Source organism: Electrona antarctica (genome assembly GCF_951216825.1).
Source record: "Electrona antarctica genome assembly, chromosome: 20".
Lineage (NCBI taxonomy): Eukaryota > Metazoa > Chordata > Actinopteri > Myctophiformes > Myctophidae > Electrona > Electrona antarctica.
The window spans coordinates 25,680,925-25,704,601 of record NC_136801.1 but is presented as its reverse complement, the minus strand read 5'-3'; the positions used below and the strand labels follow the sequence as shown (position 1 = coordinate 25,704,601).

The 23,677-nt window shown below is 42.8% G+C and overlaps 2 protein-coding genes across 2 annotated transcripts in view; both read right to left on the bottom strand.

Annotated features, from left to right (window-relative positions):
- The window catches only part of LOC306912907 (kinesin-1 heavy chain-like), a 28,930-nt gene extending 8,417 nt beyond the window's left edge, over positions 1-20,513 (bottom strand). The window contains exons 1-16 of the mRNA XM_079489362.1: positions 20,414-20,513; positions 18,423-18,631; positions 13,859-13,946; positions 13,079-13,152; positions 12,886-12,990; positions 12,279-12,327; positions 12,064-12,119; positions 10,469-10,556; positions 9,580-9,704; positions 9,341-9,445; positions 8,456-8,601; positions 8,024-8,172; positions 5,414-5,625; positions 5,016-5,084; positions 3,537-3,743; positions 288-431 (exon numbers count right to left, since the gene is read on the bottom strand). Coding sequence (XP_079345488.1) covers positions 288-431; positions 3,537-3,743; positions 5,016-5,084; positions 5,414-5,625; positions 8,024-8,172; positions 8,456-8,601; positions 9,341-9,445; positions 9,580-9,704; positions 10,469-10,556; positions 12,064-12,119; positions 12,279-12,327; positions 12,886-12,990; positions 13,079-13,152; positions 13,859-13,946; positions 18,423-18,554 — 1,749 coding nt within the window. The 5' untranslated portion in view covers positions 18,555-18,631; positions 20,414-20,513. The remainder of the gene's footprint in view (positions 1-287; positions 432-3,536; positions 3,744-5,015; positions 5,085-5,413; positions 5,626-8,023; positions 8,173-8,455; positions 8,602-9,340; positions 9,446-9,579; positions 9,705-10,468; positions 10,557-12,063; positions 12,120-12,278; positions 12,328-12,885; positions 12,991-13,078; positions 13,153-13,858; positions 13,947-18,422; positions 18,632-20,413) is intronic.
- A 1,705-nt stretch (positions 20,514-22,218) lies between these two features.
- Positions 22,219-22,450, bottom strand: LOC306912693 (NADH dehydrogenase [ubiquinone] 1 alpha subcomplex subunit 1-like; the record flags this gene model as incomplete). Its single annotated transcript, XM_079489101.1, has 1 exon — positions 22,219-22,450. One exon carries the CDS (start codon positions 22,448-22,450, stop codon positions 22,238-22,240), a length of 213 nt encoding a protein of 70 aa, XP_079345227.1. The 3' UTR covers positions 22,219-22,237.
- Positions 22,451-23,677: the final 1,227 nt, after the last annotated feature.

Genomic DNA, 23,677 nt, shown 5'->3' with positions numbered 1-23,677 from the left:
CTTGCTGTCCACAGCGATGTGTAAAGGCTTACTAAGACCAACCTTGATGTCCTTGCTGCCCACAGCAATGTGTAAAGGCTTAATAAGACCAACCTTGATGTCCTTGCTGCCCACAGCAATGTGTAAAGGCTTAATAAACCTTGATGTCCTTGCTGCCCACAGCAATGTGTAAAGGCTTAATAAACCTTGATGTCCTTGCTGCCCACAGCGATATGTAAAGGCTTACTAAGACCAACCTTGATGTCCTTGCTGCCCACAGCAATGTGTAAAGGCTTAATAAGACCAACCTTGATGTCCTTGCTGCCCACAGCGATGCCGATCTCAGCCAGGTCTTTGAGCAGAGATGACATCATCTCCATTGTCCTCTTCTTTTGATGGTTCGTAATCTCCTTCAGCTTCTGAAGCTCGGAGTCGATGGAGGCCAGCGAACTCTGCTCGGAGACAGTAAGGAAGAGAATTGAATTGGAGCTTTTTTAGAAACAACATCTTAAATGTTTACCTACAGCAGGAATAATGGCTGCAGCCTGCAACGTACTCCAACTGAACACAAACTTTGTTCAGCTAAGTTAGGTCAATAAGGACAAAATTACGGTATGTCATTAAGAGTTTTGGCAGTGCCTTTCAAAAAATGTGTTCGGTAGTAACTACATTTTCCAACCCACGATCAAAGTTCGGACCGAACATCGTCTGTGATTGGTCACAATGGTCAGACACTCGATACGCTCATAATTACTTTTTTGCGTAGTTTAAAGGTATATTCAGTGATTTTACTTAATTCACTTATTTTTCACTTATTTTTTCTTTTTTTCTGGATAATTCTCCCTACTATAGAGTGTGCTGACCATATAAGGAGTTCCTCACTGTCCCCAGTGAGCCCCTGGGGTAAAAAAAACCTAGTTTCAGTTTGGGCTTTGGGTGGCAAAGCCTTCATCCAATCAGGATGAGAGGGGCCTTCCTCCAATCATGATCGAGTGGGGGCGGGCCTTGGTGCACATGCTGTTGGCCTGTTGCACTTCCCCCCACTGTAGAGCGTGCATGTGCACATTTTGTTACCGGGGCGGACTGGGTGGTTTTCCAAATCACCCAAATCACTGAATGCTCCTTTAAAGAAAATAAATCTGTTTTATAATAATAATAATAATAATAATAAACTAGAAAAAGTGCCCCTTGGGGCACAGGTCTCCTAGCCTGGCTAATAAGCCAGACTAATATCACACAACACTGTCGCGGTATATCAGTCTGGGCTGGCTCCACTTGGATTTCATTTCCCGGGGAACATTTTCTCTTTGACGCAATTGGTCAGAGCTACTGTCAGTCAAAAGTCTCAAGCATTGAACGTCACTGTACCAAAGCCCGCCCATATTGCATACCGTGTCCCGATTGGTCCGACCTGTTCTCGATTGTAGGAAAGAGGCGTGCTACTGAGCCTCTCCAGACCGAAATCCGCTGGTAGGCAACTTTTTTTTGCCAACGGCTGATTCGGTCTGGTTTATTAACCAGGCTACAGGTCTCCACCAGGGCAGGTCGGGTTGTGGCCTCCTGGTGGCGCTATAATAGGCCAATGTGAAAAGGGTGCCATTTCTTCATACGCCTTTGATGGCAATTGGATGATTGGAGGCATTTTGTTCCAAAAATGTGTTTTGCAAAAATCAACCTGTTGGTGGCGCTATAACAGGCCAATGTGAAAAGGGTGGGATATATTCCTCAGCCTAGTAAGAAAACGTGTGAAAGATTTCACGTAAATTGCATGCTGCGTTCATGATTTGAGGCTTTTGTTCAAAACGGGGCAATCTTGCAAACTGTGAAAGCCAATTATAGCCAATTAGGATGGAATATGAAATATCGGACAGATCCGACTTGAGCACATGACCATAGAGATACTGTGTAACGATTTGTGGACAGAATCTGGAGGAGTAATATCAAAAAATGTGTTTTACAAAAGTCGGCCTCCTGGTGGCGCTATAAGAGGCAGATGCGGAAAATGCAGGTCAAAGGTTTGTCCTTGGCCTCTAGGGAGTGTGCATGCAATGTTTCACACAGATCGGTGCTGTTTTAGGTAAAAAATGTGAAAAGCTGCCTCATGGTGGCGCTATAACAGGCCGTTCTGGAAAATGTGGGGCAGAGGTTCATCGTTGGCATCCAGGGAGTGTGTGTGCAAAGTTTGGCATCGACCGGGTTAACGGTGCCAGAGATTAGCTGGTAACAGACGGACGGAAGGACACACACACACGGACGGAGTGCAAAACATACTCTCTCCCCATGCCTTCGGCCTGGTGGAGACAATAAGTTTAGTGGCAATTTTGTGGCAAGTGTTGTAGCAATAATTCAAGACAAACGAAAGCGCTGGAGAAATATTGGTTCACCGATCAGAGACCCCCCTGGCCCCTCCTCCGCCCCTCCCCTCCCCTCCCTGGTAGAAAACAGCAGAGAAAACTGACGTCACCATATTGAGAGCGACGCCTCTCTGCACTGTAGTTCACTCCCACTCCTAGACCAGGAAATGTCTTACGTTCCCCCACCGATGCTACTTTTCATTAAATATTTTTAAAACCACAGACACGGTTAACCACTTTAACTTTTTTTGAAAATAGCTAAAACAGTAGATCTACAAGCTCACAGCACATCACGATGCAACACGTTGTGAGCTTGTAGATCAGCTATTATCGCTACTTTTGACTGAGTGACACAGTTGTACAATGAATTATGTTAATTTACATAATAAGTTGACAAACGCAGCAGATACAAGGTTTCTGCCCGACAGCGAAGAAATGAAATTCACAAGCTCTCTCGCTGTGACACGCCTTTGTTCCTGTCATCACAGATTACATGGCAATGTAATGAAAATAAGTGTGATTGTGTACACAGAATGTCAGTACAAAATGTTGCCTTATCCTGCCCTCTAGTGGATCAAATGGTTGGACCTTGTACATGCCTAGCTGTGTGTGTCCCTCCGACCCTATGTAAGTTTAAAGTAAAAAGTATTTCTGGGTGACCACTGAGTGGCACTGTTGAGCAGCTGTCACAAACTCACCCATTGACCACTGCAACACACACACACACACACACACACACACACACACACACACACACACACACACACACACACACACACACACACACACACACACACACACACACACACACACACACACCACCCCCATTGTATATGCACATTGTATATGATGTACAGTATAATGTGCAAGTGTACAAATGCCATATATGCCATGAATCAAAATCACACCCGTGTGAAGTGAGGGGCGCTCTTATCATCGTACATCATCATGCATCATCTTATACTGGCCAATCAGAATATGTTGCATGTTGCCCCAAATTTACGTCACATTTGGCCTAATTTCTCCATTCATTGTCGATGGCAAATATGAGATGTGTCTGGCATTTAATGTTTGTGTTTTGCGGACATTTTGTGGGGGAAAGCTGTACAGTATAGGAGGGGCTAAGCGCCCCTAAAAAATATCGAGCTTGGCGGTGTTGAGGGATGTGTACTGCACCAGTTAAGTGTTGTTGAATCGTCTCACCGACTTCTCGTTGAGCTCCTGGCTGAGGGCCTCAAACTCCTTGGTCTTGTCCTCCACATCCTGGCTCTTCTGGTCGTAGTTGACGGCCAGCTCCTCCAGGGCCTGCAGCACCTCCTTCACCTCCTCCTTGGACGCCTCGTTCTCCCCCAGGAGCCGGTTCAGCTCCGTCTGCAGGGTGTCGTGGTCGCGGCGCGACGAGGCCAGGAGCTGCACGGTAGACAAACAGGAGAAGGGTGCATGCACACCAGTATCGGTGAGGTGCTAAAGGCCTAAGGCGATAAAACATAGAAAAAGAAGAAAAAGGCTGCACACTCATAGCCACGATGCTTGGAAATGTCTTAAAAAGAAGCCAACGTTTGGACCTGTAAGGTCTTCTTCGGGGAATGCATGGGGCAGATGACAAGAGGACGGGATGGGAGGCGTCAAGCAGTGGCGGAAAAAGTACTCAAATTTTTTTACTTGGGTAAAAGTATCAATACTGCGCAATCTAGAAATACTAAGTTACAAGTAAAAGTTCGGAATTCGATATGTACTTGAGTAAAAGTACAAAAGTATTGGCTTAGAAATGTACTTAAAGTACGAAAAGTAAAAGTACGAGTCATTATGCAGAATGTCCCATTTCAAGTTATCAAATGTATAATAATCTTTTGAAAATAGCAGATCTACAAGCGCACAATGCGTCGCGATGCGACGCTATTTTCAAATGGCGGAAATGTATATGGGGCTGAAGTGATTACTGTATGTTTTGTAATAATAATCAAAAATCTACAAAGAAACTAGTAACTAAAGTTTTCAAATAATTGTAGTGGAGTAAAAGTACAATATTTGTCTCTGAGATGTAGTGGAGTAGAAGTAAAGGTATTGGAGTTGAAGTAAAGTACAAATACCTCAGAATTGTACTTAAGTACAGTACTTAAGTAAATGTACTTACAGTAGTTACTTTCCACCACTGGCATCAAGCCTCACTGCAGCACATTGTGACCTTGTAGATAGATATACCATTCTTGCTGTATTTTCGTCAAATGTTCGCCTCTTTCACTGGGTGTTTCGCCCATGACAGAACCTTAAGTTGGAGCCCATAATAAGGACTATAGGGTGGGTGGTTAATAGTGAATTGCAGTGTGTGTCATGTCAGTCTATTGTGGTTTCCCTAGTAAGCTTGCAGTGTGTGGGTTAAAAGCCGGTCCCTAATGCAGTGGAGTCCGGGGACCCCTGGGGGTCCTTGAGGGGGTCCCGGGGGCTACCCCACAGCAAAATGATTGATTATTAGGAACCAATTGGACCCTTAAAAGGTCTGTAACTCCTTTGGGTCCCATCAGAGTTAAAGCAACACTGAGGATTTTACATTTTGGGTGGCCGTGGCCTAATGCAAATCGACCTCGGGGTCTGTGAAATGAAAACGGTTGAGAACCACTGGCCACCCACGGCCATCATTCCGGATGGACTGTCACTAGCAGGAGGAGCTGGGCCTCTGCTCACCTCTTCCTGGTCCAACATCTGCTGAGTCAGCTTCTCCACCATCTGGCTCTGTTGGTTGATCTCTTCATCCTGGAGGTAGAAGATGGAGGATATGAGAGAGAAACAAAGTTAAAAAATTGAGCTTCTGTATCCTGTATGTAACTGGCAGGACAACAGGCAAATTATTAATACTTTCTCTCTGCAAGTAATTTTTTATTACTTATGTCTACAATGCATATCTGAATCTGTCCTCTCGTATGAAAAAGGACTGTGGGCATCACAATTGAAGCACTGACTGTCAATTGTGTGCCATCAGTGTAGAAGTAATTTACAGAATTACGCCACCCTGACTTTTTGGCAATTGTTGCCATGCTTTCTCTTGATTTCAGAGTAATAAAAAAGAAATAAAGAATCTTCACCTTGTCATCCAGCTCTTTGTACAGCTTGGCCACCTCCGCCTCACACTTCTCCTTCTCAGCATCCGTCAGCTTAACCGCAGGGATGGCACTGTTGGCGGGCGTAGACGCCATCTTGTCGTTGTTGAGGACATTGTCCAGAGCTTGGACCTCCTCTTTAGCATCTTCTTTAGCTTTCTCCTTGTCAAACTGTTCCTCCACCGGCACTTTCTCGCCTGCCAGGGGGAAGCATAGCAGATCAGAAAGAGAGGCCTGAATATTATCTGCACACTGCAATTCAAGCTCCCTTTATTTACTGATCAGAATGTTGCTCATAGAAATTGAGCTTGAATTCCAGTGCACCTATATATATATGTATAAATATATATATTCTCATTTGAATATTTGTTATATGCGGCAAACGTGGCCAGTTGAGTTTGTTGGAGTGCCCGGCCAAGCTGGATGCAACACAGAGGATTCAAACCATACTCTCTGTAGTGGTGGGTAGGAATTGTCCTCCGAGTGAAAGGCAAAGTTTAAGAACAAGTTTGTAAGCTGGTCAAACTTAGCTTTATAGTTAACACCAAACATTGCAAACACCGTTGCACAAATCTGTGGGCCAAACTACAGTAGCATCCTGCTGATCATCCCAAACAACCGTGTTATACATCTCTCCTCTCCTTCACTGCAACACTATGATGCTTCCCAGGGATGGTGCGCCTCACACTTTAAAAAACCCCAGGCTGGCTTACAACATTACATCACCTCACTGTTAATGAGTGAACAACACCACCATGCATTTTTTGCAATGTCGGAGAACAGTCCCATGACAAGCTCTAAACTCTAGAAATTGATTTCAAGCATGACCATTTTAAGTGTCTGAACTAGCTAGGGAACAAAGGCAATATTCTTTATTGCGTGGCCAATATGGACCTTAAAAACAAAGGGGTCTTTCTCTGGCTTTCGAGCATCAAGTCAACCATATCCTACTAAAGTTTCAATTGGAACTGGTGTGATGCAGCTGTAATGCACCATGACACGAAAGAAAGAAAATAAAATGAGATGGGACTTCTCTGCATTGTTTGGGACTGACACCACGAGCAGAGAGGAGGGATGAGATGAAACACAGGTCTCCAGCTGAAATCAAACCTGGGGACATTACCTGTGATTATGTGGGCGACACACTAGTCTTGCGTAGCCAGACAACTATTCCACAATCTCCGAATGGTATATAGAGTCTGGAACTACACCAAATCCCAAAGTAAGGAAGCTGCTATTTCCGTTCAAGAAAGCAGAAAGCTATGCCTAGATGATTTCGATTTATATTAGGATGCATTTGCGCGACTGTAAAGAGGGGAGGAGGCTTCACTTCCACTTTATTTTGATGAATTGAACATGGTGGACCCTCTTGTAAACAAGTGTAATGCTTAATTGGGTCGTCCACTCACAGTTAACAGCCTTTGTATTGAGTTTGTGCTTGAAATGTACTGTAATTCTGCAAACTGTTAATAAATATTTCAATCAATCAATCAATCAATTGCTTACTCATGATCAGAGCTTCCGTTCTCCAGACTGTATGACGGAAGCATTTGAAAATTGAGAGGCAACAGTCTGGACCAGTGCAGGCTGAGTATAGGGTTCCCATTCCCTAATTTCCAGGCATATATATAACAATCATTCAGCGCAATAATTATTCTCTTACTCCTACAGTACAGTATGTGCAATGCCCAAAGACAGGCAGTGTAGCAACAATAAAGCATAGAATATAGAATGCTATAATTCTATTCCAAATTTTGCGCCAAATGTTTTGCTAAACCACCTATCCTAGGAGGGCATAGAATCCCACTGCAGCACATTGTAAGCTTGTAGATTTGTTATTTTTGTCACATACTGGTACATATTAGGCTGCAATCACGCTGCCTGTTTCGCGAATACGACTTATTTCCTGTAATGTTTTGGAAAACGTTTTTTGTAACAAAATCAATAGCCAAAAACAATGCATAGCCAACAATTGATAAATTCCAAACCTTTTCCAGGTCTGGAAATGTTTTTTCTAATTTCAAAATATTTCCAGGAATTTCATGACCGTGGGAACCCTGTAAAAAGGTCTTTGAAACATCTTTGAAAATATCATATGCAAAATGATTACAGAGTTGCCTGATCGCAATTCTCCTAACCTATGCTATATTAAAATTGGCTACTGGCCTGGGACACAACCACAAACAAACCCGATACATCCATATAGGCAGTGTCCGGCTAGCTCAGTCAGTAGAGCTCTCGCCGCTGGACCACAAGCTCATGGGTTTGATTCCGGGCACGGCCAACTCGATCAGCGTATGAGTAGCACGGCTTGGGTGGGGCAAGTTGTACGGGAAGTACTGGGAGCTGATGGTAGGTGTGGCACTCCACCTCAGCAATCCCCAATCTCCCAGGGGTCTAGCCTAGCGCATCAATACGGGGACAGACTCCAGCGTTTTAGCGGCTGATACCGACAATAAACCACTCCCGACCTACTTGTAGGCAGGACCACGGTGGTGGTGACTCACCGGGCAGTGAGGGGTTTGAGGAGCAGTGAGGGGTTTGAGGAGCAGTGAGGGGTTTGAGGAGCGAGCGGTATAGGATGGTCTGTCTCACCGTTCCTCCAGCGGTTCAGTTCATTCTCCAGCCAGGTCACTGTGCTCCTCAACGTCTTGTTCTTCTCTCTCTCCTTCTCCCACTTCTTCTTCCACTGCTCTGCAGTCAGCTCCACGTTGAGAACGCACGCATTCTTGATGGTCTTGGCCCTGACGTAGGAGGACAGAGAGAGAGAGAGAGAGAGAGAGAGAATAAACAACGAGAGAAGAAACTGTAATGTAACACCTGCATCTCTCTCTCTCTCTCTCTGTTTACAAGGTTAATGTACACATTAAAACAAGGTTTTAATGTGTTCTCTGTTGAGTTGTTGTTGAATTAACACCAGCAGAATGAGGAAAGAGAGAGACAGAGGGGGAGGTAGATGGTGCAGTGAGTGAATGAGTGAGTGAGTGAGTGAGTGAGTGAGTGAGTGAGTGAGTGAGCGTGCAGCACCTTTGTCCAAACATTAGCGTGGATCGGGTCTCAGCCTCATTGTTATCGGAGGGCGAGCAGCAGATGACCATGGTGGTCCGACAGTTCCCCCCCAGCGAGTCCTGAAGGATACGGGTCATCTTGCTGTCTCTGTATGGTACATAGGGCTGACGGAAGACAAGATGGGATTTGTACTTGGCTACCAAGTATGGTCAAGGGTTTATTGCACTTTTAAAGTTACTCTGTAAGAGTCTCCCAAATGCCTAAATTGTACATTGTTTGTACATTGTTAAAGGTTTCATGACATACTGGCTTTAGAAAACGTGTAAATGTGTATTTAAAGGCTTCTTTTTTTTGCTGTGTGAGAATGGCTTAGAGTATATATTAATAGAGACGGCACCCGAGTTCTCCTCCCATCCACTTGCATTAAGTTGCTCAAAAGTGCATGAGGCGATTTCACTCCTCCTTCCGGGTAGGAACAGAGTGCATTCTGGGATGGATTGGGCCCATTCACATGAACGCGCTGGCCGTTGACTATCATTGCACGCGTTCACGTATGAAACAGCGCCGTTCACATATGAAACAGCGTTCACGTGTCATCATGAACATGCACAATGATAGTCAACGGAGCAGCGCGTTCATGTGTTTGGGCCAGCGCTGCAATACCAAATTCGGCCACTATGTCCATTTCACCTCAGGGTATCCTCCGGGTGCCATCTCTATTCATATAGGAGAATGGACTGTGACGTCATCCACAGACCAACCACAGCACTTATCTGAGCCAAATTATTCAGACCACCAAGTTCAGGTTTTTGGGGTGTAATTGAGGTCAGAAAACAAACAAAAAATAAATAAATAAAATAAAAAATAAAAACACGTGCAAGCAAACACCCTACACTCGCTCACCGAGCCTTCAGCCAGAGCTGAGATGACGTTTCCTAACGATGACAGGGACTTGTTGATCATCTTGGCTTCGTCCAACACCGTGCCCTCTGCTCCGGTTTTACCCAGCTATAAACACACACACGCACACACACACATACACACACACCCCAGATGAAAACAAACCAAACACATACATGTCTAATATAGTGATAAGCTTGATGATGTTACACAACAGGACAGATGGAGGAATAGTGATGTACTTTTTCACTCCCAGCCAGATCGACCAGGTACAGCTTGCCAGTGAGTTTCTGTCCCGTCTGGTTGTTTTCCTGCTTTATGTTAATGAGGAAGATGCTATGACTTCTGGAGCTTTGCTCATTCATGTCTAAGATGGAGACACAGACACACACAGACACACACACGCGCGCACGCACGTACCCACACACACGCACACACACAATTAACCATCAATTTAATTACACCAACTAGGACGCTCATAAGAAACATTGCGCATCGATACTATACTAAGATCAATTCAATTCCCTTTTTTACTTCATGAAATTTAGCAATGAATACTTTAAAACGTAAACATTTGTTGTCTCAGAGGCAGCAACACATTTTCTAGTATTAAACTTGGGACTGTACAACAAATACAATTCACATGAGATAGAAGCAGTTGTAAATGTGGAGGTATGGGGATGATAATGCATGTTTAAATTTACAGCACCCGAGAACATCAATTCGGCGGATGCCTCAAGTATCTTGCGTTTTTGAAATTGCAGCAATTGAAATTAAACAAATGTAAATTGTGCAGCCCCTACTTAAACACAAATGAGCTGCAAGGCCTTGTAAAACTTCCAAGGAAACAAAATATTCAGCGGCTGTTCTGAATATAATTTCAGAAGTGACACAGCCCGCTCATCAGTAGTCATAAAGGCCCACGGCTATTTTTACATTTCTGCTGAGTAAGTCACCCTTTGCAGATGTTATTTAGCCCTGGGCTAAAAGGTAATTTGTCACCGGGCGGTCCGGGCCTGTGAAGCTCAGAGGCCTCCATGGTGTGAGTCTGGTCACATACAGTCAGGAGGTTCACTAAGGTTGAACCCATGATAGGCGTCGGGACTGAAGGAGCTCAGTGTTGAAACTCACTTGTGTAAGCCACGTGTCTGTTGCTCTTGCCTTCGTCTACAGCGTCCATGACCTCCTCGTAGCTGCACACAAAACGCTCTGTGCTCCCCTGGGGGACACACACGCAAACACACACACTTACTGAGAACCGCTGTTTCAAACGAAGAAAGACCCAGCGGGCGGGTCTTTACAAAGGAACAACTATGTTCAAGGGAACCATGTTACTTGGTGATTTCAAAGCCTCGGGCATCGAAGATGGGAGAGTTCTCTTTACTTAACTCAACTGTCTTTGCATTGATCTCTAGAAAAATAACATGTATTAAATGTCATAGAGAAATTGTGCAACACTATTTTACAGTCAAACTTTACATCTAATGTACAATAAAAACATATTAGGTCTTAACCACTTAAGTCCTATTTTATACTTTGTCACATTACAAAATAGTTATTTACATTCCGAGCTTTAGGTCAGACATTTTTTAAAGTTGTGACAATTTTAGCCTATGCTCAAAGTAGGGATGCAAGGTAAAAAGTGGTTAAGTCAATTATTTCCTGACTATGTGATTATCCATAAGTCCTGCAGTCATTGTATTACAAAAGGTATTACAAAAACATTCTTAAACATCATAGATACCGGTAGGCACATTTTCTATTGCTTCACTGGCAGACAATAACTCTCTACTGAGACGCACAGCTCCACAACATCAAATAGACATACATAATGCAGATCTGGGCGGGAACCCCTTTTGGTGTTTTACCCCTTCAGGCCGGGAACCCATTTTTGGGTTCTGTACAGTACGTACAGTATTCAAAAATGGAAAAAAATTGATGCTGCTATATAAATATTTGAAGTTTTTCAGAAAACTTAGGTCAGGATTTAGGATTCCTTTTTAGAATCAGCCTCAGGCCTAAATGGGTTAAAGTGTCACTAAAGTTTGAGTGTGACTGTGTTGGATATTCTGTCAACAGAATGGTGCTGAACCATTTGTTGTCCAGTGTCATAGACTTGTATGCGTGTCTTAAAGGACCACTTCACCACTTTTCAACCTATCTTCATATAATAGGTCCTCACTAATAATCATGAAAAAATGGCGCAATTCTTTTCTACTCAGTCTGTGTCTCATAGGAGGGCTGCGGGCAGTTCAGAAACCGTCTTCCAGTGACATCATCGATGGGAATACAAGCTAATAGAAACTGCAGGCTTTCTAGTCCTGAAAAGTTGTAATGCGAAAATGGAAGCCATCGTTCTCACAATAATATAAATCTAAACATTTTTGTAAAACAATCTTGTGTAAAAAAAAATCTGCCTAATGATGATGTCACTGGAAGACGGTTTCTAAACTGCCCACAGCCCTCCTATGAGACACAGACTGAGTAGAAAAGAATCGTGCCATTTTATCAGGACCCATTATATGAAGATAGGTTGAAAAGTGGTGAAGTGGTCCTTTAAGTACCAGGTCTTATTACTTAACTTAAGACCTGGAGGTGTGATCAAAGCCATTTGGCTATTCTGAGTGGCCAAACAGCATTGACCACGCCTCCAGGTCTTAAGTTAATACTACTATAATACTGCCCTTGGGTCTTTAAGTTCTCTATGGTTTCCATGGGTCTCTCACCTTGACATACGGCACCCTGTTTTTGTCCTCGTGTACAGACAGGTTGGTTTTTGATACTGTGAAAGAATAGAGTGTGTTAGACAACTACCTAACAGGAGAAAATCCTATTTGATAGGTGATGCCTGGGTGTGGGTTAGCAACTTAGCGTATGCTGTATTTGAAATAACATAAATACTATAAGAACCTCAGAGAATGATGTAAAGGAAGGTACATACCATCTAATAGGTCCTTGATCTTGTCCAAATAGATTTCAAAATACGACACCTGTAAAGCAGTGGCCCCTCAGTTAGATTTATTTTTTAACAACTGTATAATTTTCTGCCAATTTAGTAATTGTCAATGCCAATTCTACACAAGGGTACTGTGGTCCTTGTCACTGTCACCCCATAGCTGTTAGTCAGGACAAGGGTGTAGACAACCACATCTCTTCTGCATCTTCCACCTGACAGCAAGGAGTTTCACAGAAGTTCACAATATCTTCACCAGTAACCCACCCCGCTGAACAGGTGCCCAGAACAACCAGCAGCTTTTGCTACGACTCGTAGTAGTAGTACAGTGATAAGGACACACACAAATCTACTGCTGGCTTCCCACCCACGAACACTGCCACTGTATTTGTTGGATCACCCGGCCAAGCCAGAATAACTGCTGTTGCTGGGAGTCAAACCCGGGTCTCAGCAGTGGTGGGTGAGTCGTTTCCCTCTATCTTTGACACCAGCCCCATTAGATTAGATTAGACATTGTGGTTTGTGTTTCATTAACAGTCCAAATGTTGAGCATGAACTTAGAAGCTTACAGAAGGTTATGAAATTATTGACATACTTTGATATGAAACTCCAGGTTTTCATCCATGGAATAGATGTAGCTGAAGATGTCTTGAATTATTCTGGGAATAATCCCCATCATGTCTGGGTCATGGAGATTCCCCTTTATGAAGCATAGAACCCAAAACATTAGTACCGATGTCAAGCTAGTACAAGACGTTGCTTACTCATAACATTCTAGCTCATCTTACCTCCATGGTGTGTGTTTTGCCTGAGGCGGTTTGCCCGTAGGCAAATATTGTCCCGTTATAGCCACCCAGGACATCTGCATATACAGTATATCCAGAAACAAGTCAGACACAGTGATGAGAGAAATGTTGTACATGCACTAATGCATAGTCATGCCCTTGTTTATTGGTCTTTTTACGGTTTTCATGTGTCTTTGTGCTTTAACTACAAAATATATAACTTTAATTAATTTTGTTTCTTATGAAGAATATTGCCTAGCAAGTGGTACTACAAGGCACTCTTTTACAGGCAAGGAAAAAGCCTTTATTTAGATGGTATAAGCTCGGTAAAGGGCATTAAAAAAAGACAGACCTACGTGTTTCGGCTGTTAAGCCTTCGTCAGGGTCCCATAGTGCCTAGCAAGCATTACTTTTTAATTACTAACTTATAGCAGGCTGCAAGGAAATTGTTATGAGAGATTAAAAAATATATATTTTTCCCCTTTTTGGTAGCCGGTCGCTCCACCCTTTCCATGAATAAACAATTTGAAATCAAAATATTAGCAGACACAAATGTACAACTAAACAAATTGTAAATATAGGACACACAATTATAACTATTTATTTTATTTTATTTTTTTAAGATAAGGCAAAGAGAGAAAACACAGCTCCCTGCACAATTCTTGTGCACAGCTCTTATCAATTAGTAGTATATCATCCCAAGCGTTGGATTGGACCCCTTCACAGGCTGTTTGTGACACCCAGGTCCAGTTTGACAGCCTTGGTCTACACTCTACAGCCTACCTTTGACAATCTTCTGTGCAACAGCATTGTAGAACTGCTCCTGAGTAGTATTGGACTGGAAGACACGGTCAAAGTAGAACGGTTTATCCTGTGAAAGAGAGGGGGAAGGAATGGTTACAATTCTGTTTAGGCCTATATCAAAACCTAGTCACAGTTTTGAGTTGGAAATAATACATGCTATGCCAATAAATGCTATCGGTTAGCTTACATGAGCTGTCACATGGACTATTCACGGCATGGTGCAAAGATGTGACATTATCTAGTAAAACTCACACTCGTGTGAAGTGAGGGGCGCTCTTATCATCATCATCGTCATCATTATGACGTAACATGTCTATTTGCTCAGACACTATGACGTCAAATTCTCTATTCATTATCAATGGGAATTTAATGTTTGTGTAGGACGAAAATCTACACTAATAGCTGAATATAGGAGGGGCTAGGACCCCTCTAAAACAATACAGAAGAAGCACCGTGTTGCCCAGTGCCAGGCTACTACTCAGCCCAAATCACTGTGGCACAGGGTGCTGCAGAGAAAATAGGGTTTGTTCATTACTGGATTCTAAGGCTTTCTATTGGATGGTGATGTGCTGTCTCACTCTTCCCAGAAGGTAAGACAATGAGATTGTAATACTGTATTATACTGAAACTGCCAGAAGTCTGGCCGAGAACTCTGATCTGTCTGTATCTTTGCAAAATACAATTACCTCTCAGATGAGTCAGAGGAGCATTAAAGAAATATATTCTTATATATTCTTATAAATTGGACCAAAATACATTTATTTTCTACATATGTTGCAAGCAACAAATTAACTCTCATCTAACTTCCCAAAATATTGCCGCACTTCAGGGGGAATTTTCCTGGTCGCCACTAGTGCTCTGTCATGTGGCAGTGCTTTGTCATGTGGCTCACTAGGCCAATAACAGCATAGAAAGACCTGTGCAGTTTACTCCGTTGGGAGAATTGCAGAAAAGCCATATTTGTATCAAGACCTAATATCAACCACTACTGTCTTTATCAGATGCATCATGATCCACCATTTAGCATAGGTTATTTGGAGATGAATAGAATGTTACATCATCATCGTGTAGTCTATTATTTAACCCCAAAAGTCAGCCAGAGAATTCTGAGCCAGAAGATGAGACTACAACGTGTGAGTGTGACTTGAGTAACATGCTGCAATAAGACTGAGACTTTCATTCACTGCCAAGTGCCATTTCACCGACACCGATAATCAGTGTAAATGACAGACTTTCCACCTGACTAGATATGCCACAACTGCCATGTTTCCTATGCCTTCACAAGCTGTGTGTTTGTGTAAGTAGCACAAGCTGATGCAGCACAAGACCAGAGCAGCTCTTTAACACGGGCAGCAGTGTTAAAAGGTTTCCCCTAAGGAGACTTATTTCAGTTTGTTTTTAGTCCAGCAATGTTTCCTCTTAATCTCTCCTCTACTTCTGGCAGACTGACATCTTAACACTCCACCTCATCCTCTTGCAACTAATAATATCTTTGTGTCTGCATTTGATTTGATGTTCTTCTTGTGCTGACTAGTAGAGAGATGTTAGTTATGTTATGTAGATAGCTGCGTTAGTATGTTATGTTATTTCATCATCATCATCATTTATCCTATATTAAAATTGGATTAAGGGAGAACCGGCCCACCGGCGGGCGGACCTCTGACATCACATTCATGACTTGTCATCATGACTCAGCCCCTACGGCCAAATATGGAGTGCGTTGTCTAACCTCAATGTGTCGTCATGGCATCAGGTGCAATCATATCAGTCAGCTCTGTTAAGGAATCTTCAACCCCCAAAATATGCAAGGAAACTCTCTAAAACAGAGTCATGTTTGCAATCTAATTGTAACCATTTAATGACTATAAAACGACTATCTGTTGACCTTCTTCAACATTCAAACTGTGTTCATATGGCTAAAAACACACACACACACACACACACACACACACACACACACACACACACACACACACACACACACACACACACACACACACACACACACACACACACACACACACACACACACACACACACACACACACACACACACACAAAATCAAACGTATTTTTGCTCAATTGTGGAGTTCCATTATCCACTGACTTCTGTACCAAATCATTGTACTGGGTCACATATGGGCACAAAAGTGGGGATCCATTCCATACGCATATACGGATGACATCAGGGATAGCTAAATATGGGCATAAAAGGGACATGGACTGACAGATACAGAGATCTCCAGCATGACATCAGGGATCTCCATACAAGTAAGCCTTGCCGAGCCATGAGGCCCATAGGGCAGGAGCCTATCTCCTGTTTCTGTAGCGTGAGACAGCTTGATGTACAAGTACGCCCCCTGGACATGATGCTAGTATGTTGCAGGCACTTACAGTACCCCCAATCCAACCCTTGACGCTGAGTGCCAAGCAGGGAGGCATTGGGTCCCATTTCTTACAGTCTTTGGTATGACCCGGCTGGGGATCGAACCCCAACCTCCCAGTCCCAGGGCAGACACTCTAACCACAAGGCCACTGGTGGTTATGGGATCTCCATACATGGGCATAAAAGGGACACAGACTTACAGGCAGAGATCTCCATATATGGGCATACAGATGTGATCTATTTTAGATGGGCTCGAACCTCTAGTTTTAATCAACCTTGATGGTTCGAAACGGTTTACTGCACTTTGTAAGTCACTGGATAAAGTGTCTGCTAAATGCCTAAATTGTACTTCAGAATAAAAGTCAATGAAATAGTTCCTGCTTTCCATATAGATTTAGTATAGGTATTAACTATAACTTTGTCAACACAGGGAGTAGGAATTCATAAAGCTCCAACCATTATGACTGAGGGAACACAACATAATTGGTGCAATCAAGCATGGGCAATTTGTGAAATATTAGTGGATGATGATTACACAGCCGTTCTTCAGAGTCACTGTAATGACTTGATGCCAGAGATAAGCCAGAGAGAAATGACAACGGTAATCACTAATCAGTTCTAGTGAAAAGTGATTTCCTTACACAAGGAGCTGGGTGATGAACCCAGGCAGTTACCTCACTCATTCTGTTCTATTTAAGATACATCTTACTCACGGACTGAGTCATCACATTGGTGATGTATCACTGAGTCAGGACAACAGTTCCATTTGAAAAAACAGCTGATACAAAACAAAAACCTTAAAACTACAGGCTCCTTTAAAATTTCACTGCAGCTTTTCCCCCTCCTATATAAACCAGTTAGAATCAGACCTTCCCCAAAGCAGTCCTCATGGACACCAGGTTGTTTTGATTTGAAGCAGTAGCCTACTGCTGTCTACATTTCATATGTATATAGCCTGTTACAGATTGAATGCAACGAGGGGAAAATCCACTATAAACCAGACCAAATATCATGGCCATGAAGTTGGTGAATTCAGAATTGCTATGCAGGCATATGGTGTGACGAGGCTGCTGTTATTCTGCAAGGTGTGCTGCTATGATGGTCTGCTCACTCTACTTAATTGCCTCTACAGTACATATTAAAGAACATTTCAGGCAAGGTACAAAATACCACAAACTAAATTAAGTCCTTCCTCAATCTCGGTGGGGCCTTTCTGGAGGAAAAGAGACATCAACAATCCAAAACAGGCAACAACATATTGCTCAGTTTCATACATACATACATACATGATACATACATGATACATACACACACACACACACACACACACACACACACACACACACACACACACACACACACACACACACACACACACACATACATACATACATACATACACATTACATACATACATACATACATACACACACACACACACACACACACACACATACATACATACATACATACATACATACATACATACATACATACATACATACATACATACATACATACATACAGATTGACTATATATCGATCAATACACGATACAACGTTTTGTTTTGTTTGTGGGAAGGATGGATGAGGAAAACTGTACTTTTCTACTGAGAGGTATCGGTTCACAGATATTCAAAAGAGAGCTAAAACATCATCTAGTTGCCACTGATAAGCGAGCAGGCACATCCTCCCTAGTAGGCCTATGTTGGCAATTTTAACGTACCAGCAGAAAAGGGCATCACATAGCCTAGCAAATAATCCATGGTTCATGGATAAATGCATGTGGGTGGGCTATTGTTTGGAGCATTAGCCAGGCCTATTATTATTAATGTCCCAATCTTACTGGATTTATATTGATTTGATGACAATACCCAACATTTTGATTTAAACGTTCAAAAGGTAACATACCAAACTACATCATTTCAGCCACACTGCCCACAAAATGCAAATTATTACATGAAGTGCAACGTCGATAAATAGGCTACACACAGTTAGAAGTTAAGACAGAGACTAATTTAACTAAACACTTAATAGAGCCTTAGATAGATCATTCTTACAAAACAACTTTTGAAATGAAAGTGTCCTACTACTTTATTATCTTATAGTCACCACACGGTGTTAATTATAAATAGGTAGGCGTTATAATAAACCTACCCCTATCTGCACACAATCGTCCCCTTTGAACTTCGGGATGTATTTGTCTTTTCTGGTCAGCTCCATGCTGTTTAGTGGCCTGAAACGACATATCACTTTGATGGTGGTCGACTCCTCTTCCGCGCTGGGCATGATGGCTGGACGTTAAGGATGCGAGGATGGGGATGCAATATGGAGTCAGCCCGCTGCCGAACCGTCCGGATCCTTGGCTGTCAAGACAGGAGAGAACAGATAACGTTACAAGAACAGAAACCGGAGCAGAGCGCTGCGTCATGGGTCAGTGCGAGGGGAGGTAGTGAGGGGAGGGGAGGGGAGCCGCACCCCTGACTGACTCTGTCCCAGTTTGTGCACGGCAGCAGCAGCAGCAGCAGCAGCAGATACTGTTCTATATTACTTTAGTTATTGGGCTAAAGATTGTGCGCAAACAATCGTAGTTTTTATTAAAACAAAGGCAACGAACGGATCATTTTGTACAACGCTGCTGCACACATATGTTAAAACTAAATGTCAGGTCGGCTGGTGCACCACTGCACCTGCTGTTGTTGCTGCTTGCACCAATGCACCCCGCCCCGAGCCCAGAGGAGAGGAGAGCTCACTCACTGTCCAGTAGGCCTATACCACCCTGACCATCAATGTTCCGTCAATCTGAAGGCACTCGTCAATCTATTTTACATCCGGTTGGTGGACTTCAAAATATAATAGTGCTGCAGTTTGTCATTTACTGCCATGAATCCAGGATTGGAACAAAACTTTTGCAAACGCTAAAATAACCCTAAAATAACAACAGCAATTAAATTCACAATGTGGGCTATAGGCCTACAAGAGGCTGACATCACTGGGGTTGGGGTGGGTGGGTGTGTGTGTGTGTGGGAGGGGGGGTTGTTTTTGCTGTTTTTTGTTTTCTTTTTTGAGTTTGTCTTGTCTTGTTTAACAAAAAAAGAAAATCATGATTATGTAATTCGTTGTTTTGAATGATGATGTTTGCATTATCATTAAATAAATCTTAAAAAAAGAGTCTGAAATCACATCATCACTCCTTAATTGTGCTTTTAAGAACTGCACTGTTTATAATAAACCAACGATTATTAGTGGCAATCTTGAGTATTATTTTTGGTTATTTATATAGCGAGCTCTTGAGGCAGATCTCTCTGCTCTGCATATTAGAGTGAATCAAATATACAGTAGAATAGATGCATATCAGACAAGACATACCACAAGAGGTCACTATAGGCTGCTAGTAGTCCCTATTTGCACTGTCTTCCAGACGAAAGGACAAATCCTCAAAATGCTGAAATTCCAGCTGGCCCAAACTTTGCAAAGTAGGCTACACTTTTTAACCAAGTTCATACTGTCACAGACAGTGGTTACCCATTGATTGGATACACTTGTAAAGTTGTAAGTAACCTGTTAATCTTTCCCACACCGTGCCTACGGCCTAGCCTAGTCACAAGCAAGTATATAGAAGCAAGCAAGTCATAACCACACTGACTTCCAGTGGTGGAACCAAGTAGGCTATATACATTTACTTCAGTAGGCCTACTTAAGTACAATTTAGAGGTACTTTTACTTTACTGGAGTATTTTAAAATTTCAGTAGGCCTACTTTTACATTTCAGAGGCAAATATTAATTGTGGGCTTTTACTCCACTACAATTATTTCAAAACTTTAGTTACTAGTTACTTTGTAGATTTTGATTATTATTACAAAACATACATTAACCACTTCAGCCCTATAGCCTACATCAGCTGATGTGGTTAATTTTGTATACATTTACAGTCACAATGCGTCGCCATGCTATTTTCAAAAGAAAACTTGAATTCTACAATGAGTACTTTGTACTTTTGGTACTTTAAGTAATATACATTTGTACTTACACATTTTGAATTCCGTAGCCTACTTCTACTTGTAACGGAGTAGTTCTACAATTGAGTACTTTTAAAATGATACTTTTAAATGTACTCAATTCAATTAAAGTAAGTGGAAATACCCACCACTGCTGACTTCTCTGGCGCTGTCCAAGGTCCTGAACCTCCTCTCGCTGCCCTGCCCAGGCTTATATTTTCGTTCGCATTCGGCTACGAAAGGGACAACAACGGAAACTGCTCTCTGCGGAGAGCAGATCCCCGCCAGGCCGGCTTACCTTCTCAGGGCTGTTGTGTTGTGCTCTAGCGCCACCATGAGGCGGCCTATTTGAAAAATGTAGGGTGTGCGTTCAAAGTATAATAATAATATAATTAAAAAAAATCAACTGTATCTGTAGACTGACTGACTGACTTCGACTGACTGACTTCGACTGACTGACTGACTGACTGACTGACTTCGACTGACTGACTGACTGACTGTCTGTCTGTGCTTGCAGGCTAAGGAATATTACACATACAATTGTGAATGTAATCACATGAGTTGCAAATTGCAATACCCTAAACTCCAATTTCTACAACTAATTGGACTAAGGAGTAGCTAATCAAACATTGGGTTAAATCATGCAAACGGTCTGCATTGATGTTGATGTACAGCTGTAAGTGAGATATGCCAGTTTAACCCATTTAGGCCTGACATCGAAATTTAAAAAAATCTTCTAAATTCTGAAATAAATATTTTCACAATTTTTCAAAAATAGCAGACCTACAAGCTCGTAGCGCGCCACTCGGTGGCGCGCTATGAGCTTTTAACCTGCCCAAAATAGGGCAGGTTACTATGCTCTAAAATGGGTTATTTAAATAGATATATTTTGTCCCTGCAGAGGGAGCCAAAGATTGAATGATTCGTTTCATTTAGCTTTGTCCCTGCTGGTGTTGTGCGTTTTTGGTTGGAAGCTGAAACAAAATTGTTGTTTTTATCTCTATATTGTAATAGTGATTATTTCTAGTGTATGTTCAGTAAGAGCTCGTGGGTCTCTACAGATATTTAGGTCAGTGGATCTTTTTCATGTATGGCCCCAGAATTAATGTATTTGGCTGCTGACCCCCATCTGGAAATAATTTGTGCCAGACCTCCATACAAGAGTTTCAATAATATTCATTTTTTTGTGATGATTTGTAGATTAGATAGGCAGGACATGGCCACATCCTCTGACATAACCATAAACAAACCCAATATGCCCATAGGTATATCCACTTGTCCAGAGCCCGAGATCCAATCTGCTATGGTCATGTGCATACTGTATATGGGATCGACTGACTTCAGAGTTCAGGCGCACGCATCGGCAAGGACTCGAGGGAGTGCGGTGGCCGCCACCGAGTCGTTCAGATATGCTGTTGTCCAGAACCGCCAATCGGACCAATATGTCCATATATGAAGGTATATGGATGGGCAGTTATCCAGCACCGATAAAATGGTGCATTTATATAGCGCCTTTATCCAAGGCGCTTTACAGAGATTGTGCATTACATTCACCCATTCATACACCGATGGCAGCGGAAACCATGCAAGGCACCAAATAGCACATCGGGAGCAATTAGGGGTTCAGTGTCTTGCTCAAGGACACTTCGACAGTAACTCTGGAGGAGCCCGGGTTCGAACTGGCAACCTTACGGTTACCATCCAGACACACCGCCGATCCAACAAATATGCCCATATTGTATATGGGCATGCCAATATACAGGGTATGGGATCTCCATACTGGGTCATCTGGTAGTTCTTCTGGGCAGGGCCAGGGGCAAGTCTCTGGGAGCTGTATGGAAATACCCAGGGCTATACCCTATACACAAAATAACGACTTCACACCAGAAATGCAGAAGTCCATGTTGGACTCATTAATGAAGATTGTTACCTTGTGTACTCTCATAATAGTATTGTAATCATGGAAGTCTATCTTAGTGGATATTTTCAAGTCCCTTAGACTGATGGTATACACCTGTTCCTGACACCCGTTTATCTCTCTCCATCAAATACCACTGCCAGGGAACTCGTGCGATCCTCTTTTCCTTCCCCCCGTTGGTGAATTTGTGGATCTGTGCGGTTGCAATGCCGGGAAGGATCAGACACACAGTCATGATGCCAAATGCGGGCAATATCTCATACCACATACTTTCAGCGTATCCGTTGTCTGTGATCAGATGCCCCAAGACCAACGTTGTGGTTTTATTTTGATCAGCAATAGAGCTAACAAAATATCAAATATCCTGAACCTGAGTGGTGGCGGTCATTCGACAGTGAACGCAAAATCTTCAGACTTCAATGAAAAAGGGAGGTCCGGCAACATCTTTTATAGTGGTGGTGATGTCACAATTAGTAATCCTACTATAAATGCACCACGTCTCTGTACGTGTGCATGTATGTCTGTAATCCACGTAACTGCATGGAGAACTGCTCGCCCCACAACTTCACAGGGAGTGCACTGCAGTGCCCGGTGTCGAGTCGGTCAGATACACGGTTGTCCAGAACCACCACAAAAGGCTCTGGTCAGGCTCTGCCAGTGGACCTAATGAGCCTAAGTCCCCTCACCTGTAGATTCCATGACGTCACATTGAGATTACTTACTTACCTAAGTTACCATATATTTGGGCATGCCTGACACAGAACTATATATATATATATAGGAATAAAGGGACACAGAGAGACAGATGCAGAAATTTCCATATATGGGCATAAAAGGGACACAGACAGATGGGTGGAACAGGTACTCTGACACACACGCGTACAACGGGTATTGCATAGCCGGGTGGGGCATGGATCTCCAACTTCCATCGTTACCGACTCGGTCCTCTACAGCCAGGCACCGGTCTAGTTATAAAAATGAGAGAGTGCTGTGTTGCGTGTTTTAGCAAAACTACGTGAACAGCCACAATCACGGCCTGTACCAAGTGGTCGTAGTTGCGCTCCATGACTTTGTAAGTGTGTGATTCTTCAATCAAGGGGGGTTTCTGTCCCCAGGGTAGATTCAAGAAAAAAAATCACACTTGTGTGAAGTGAGGGGTGCCCACTGTGGCGTCACATGACGTCAATGTTTGTTTTACTGCAGCTGTAAACAAACATAAAAAGTCTGTCACATTTAGTGCCCTAAACAAAAATTAAAAGTCCATAGACCTGGTTGCCATATGACGTAATTTCAAAACCCAGACGTTGGAGGGGCTCAAAAACAATTATTGTAACTATTTGAGGTGGCCAGGTGGGGGAGCAAACTTTTAAGTTGGATGTCCGGATGGTGATTGTAGAGTAGACCCTCAGCACATCATTCTCGGGTCCTCGATCAGCATGCCAAGTTTGAAGTACTTCAGAGTGACGGTTCTCAAGATATAATGTACCGGTAATCT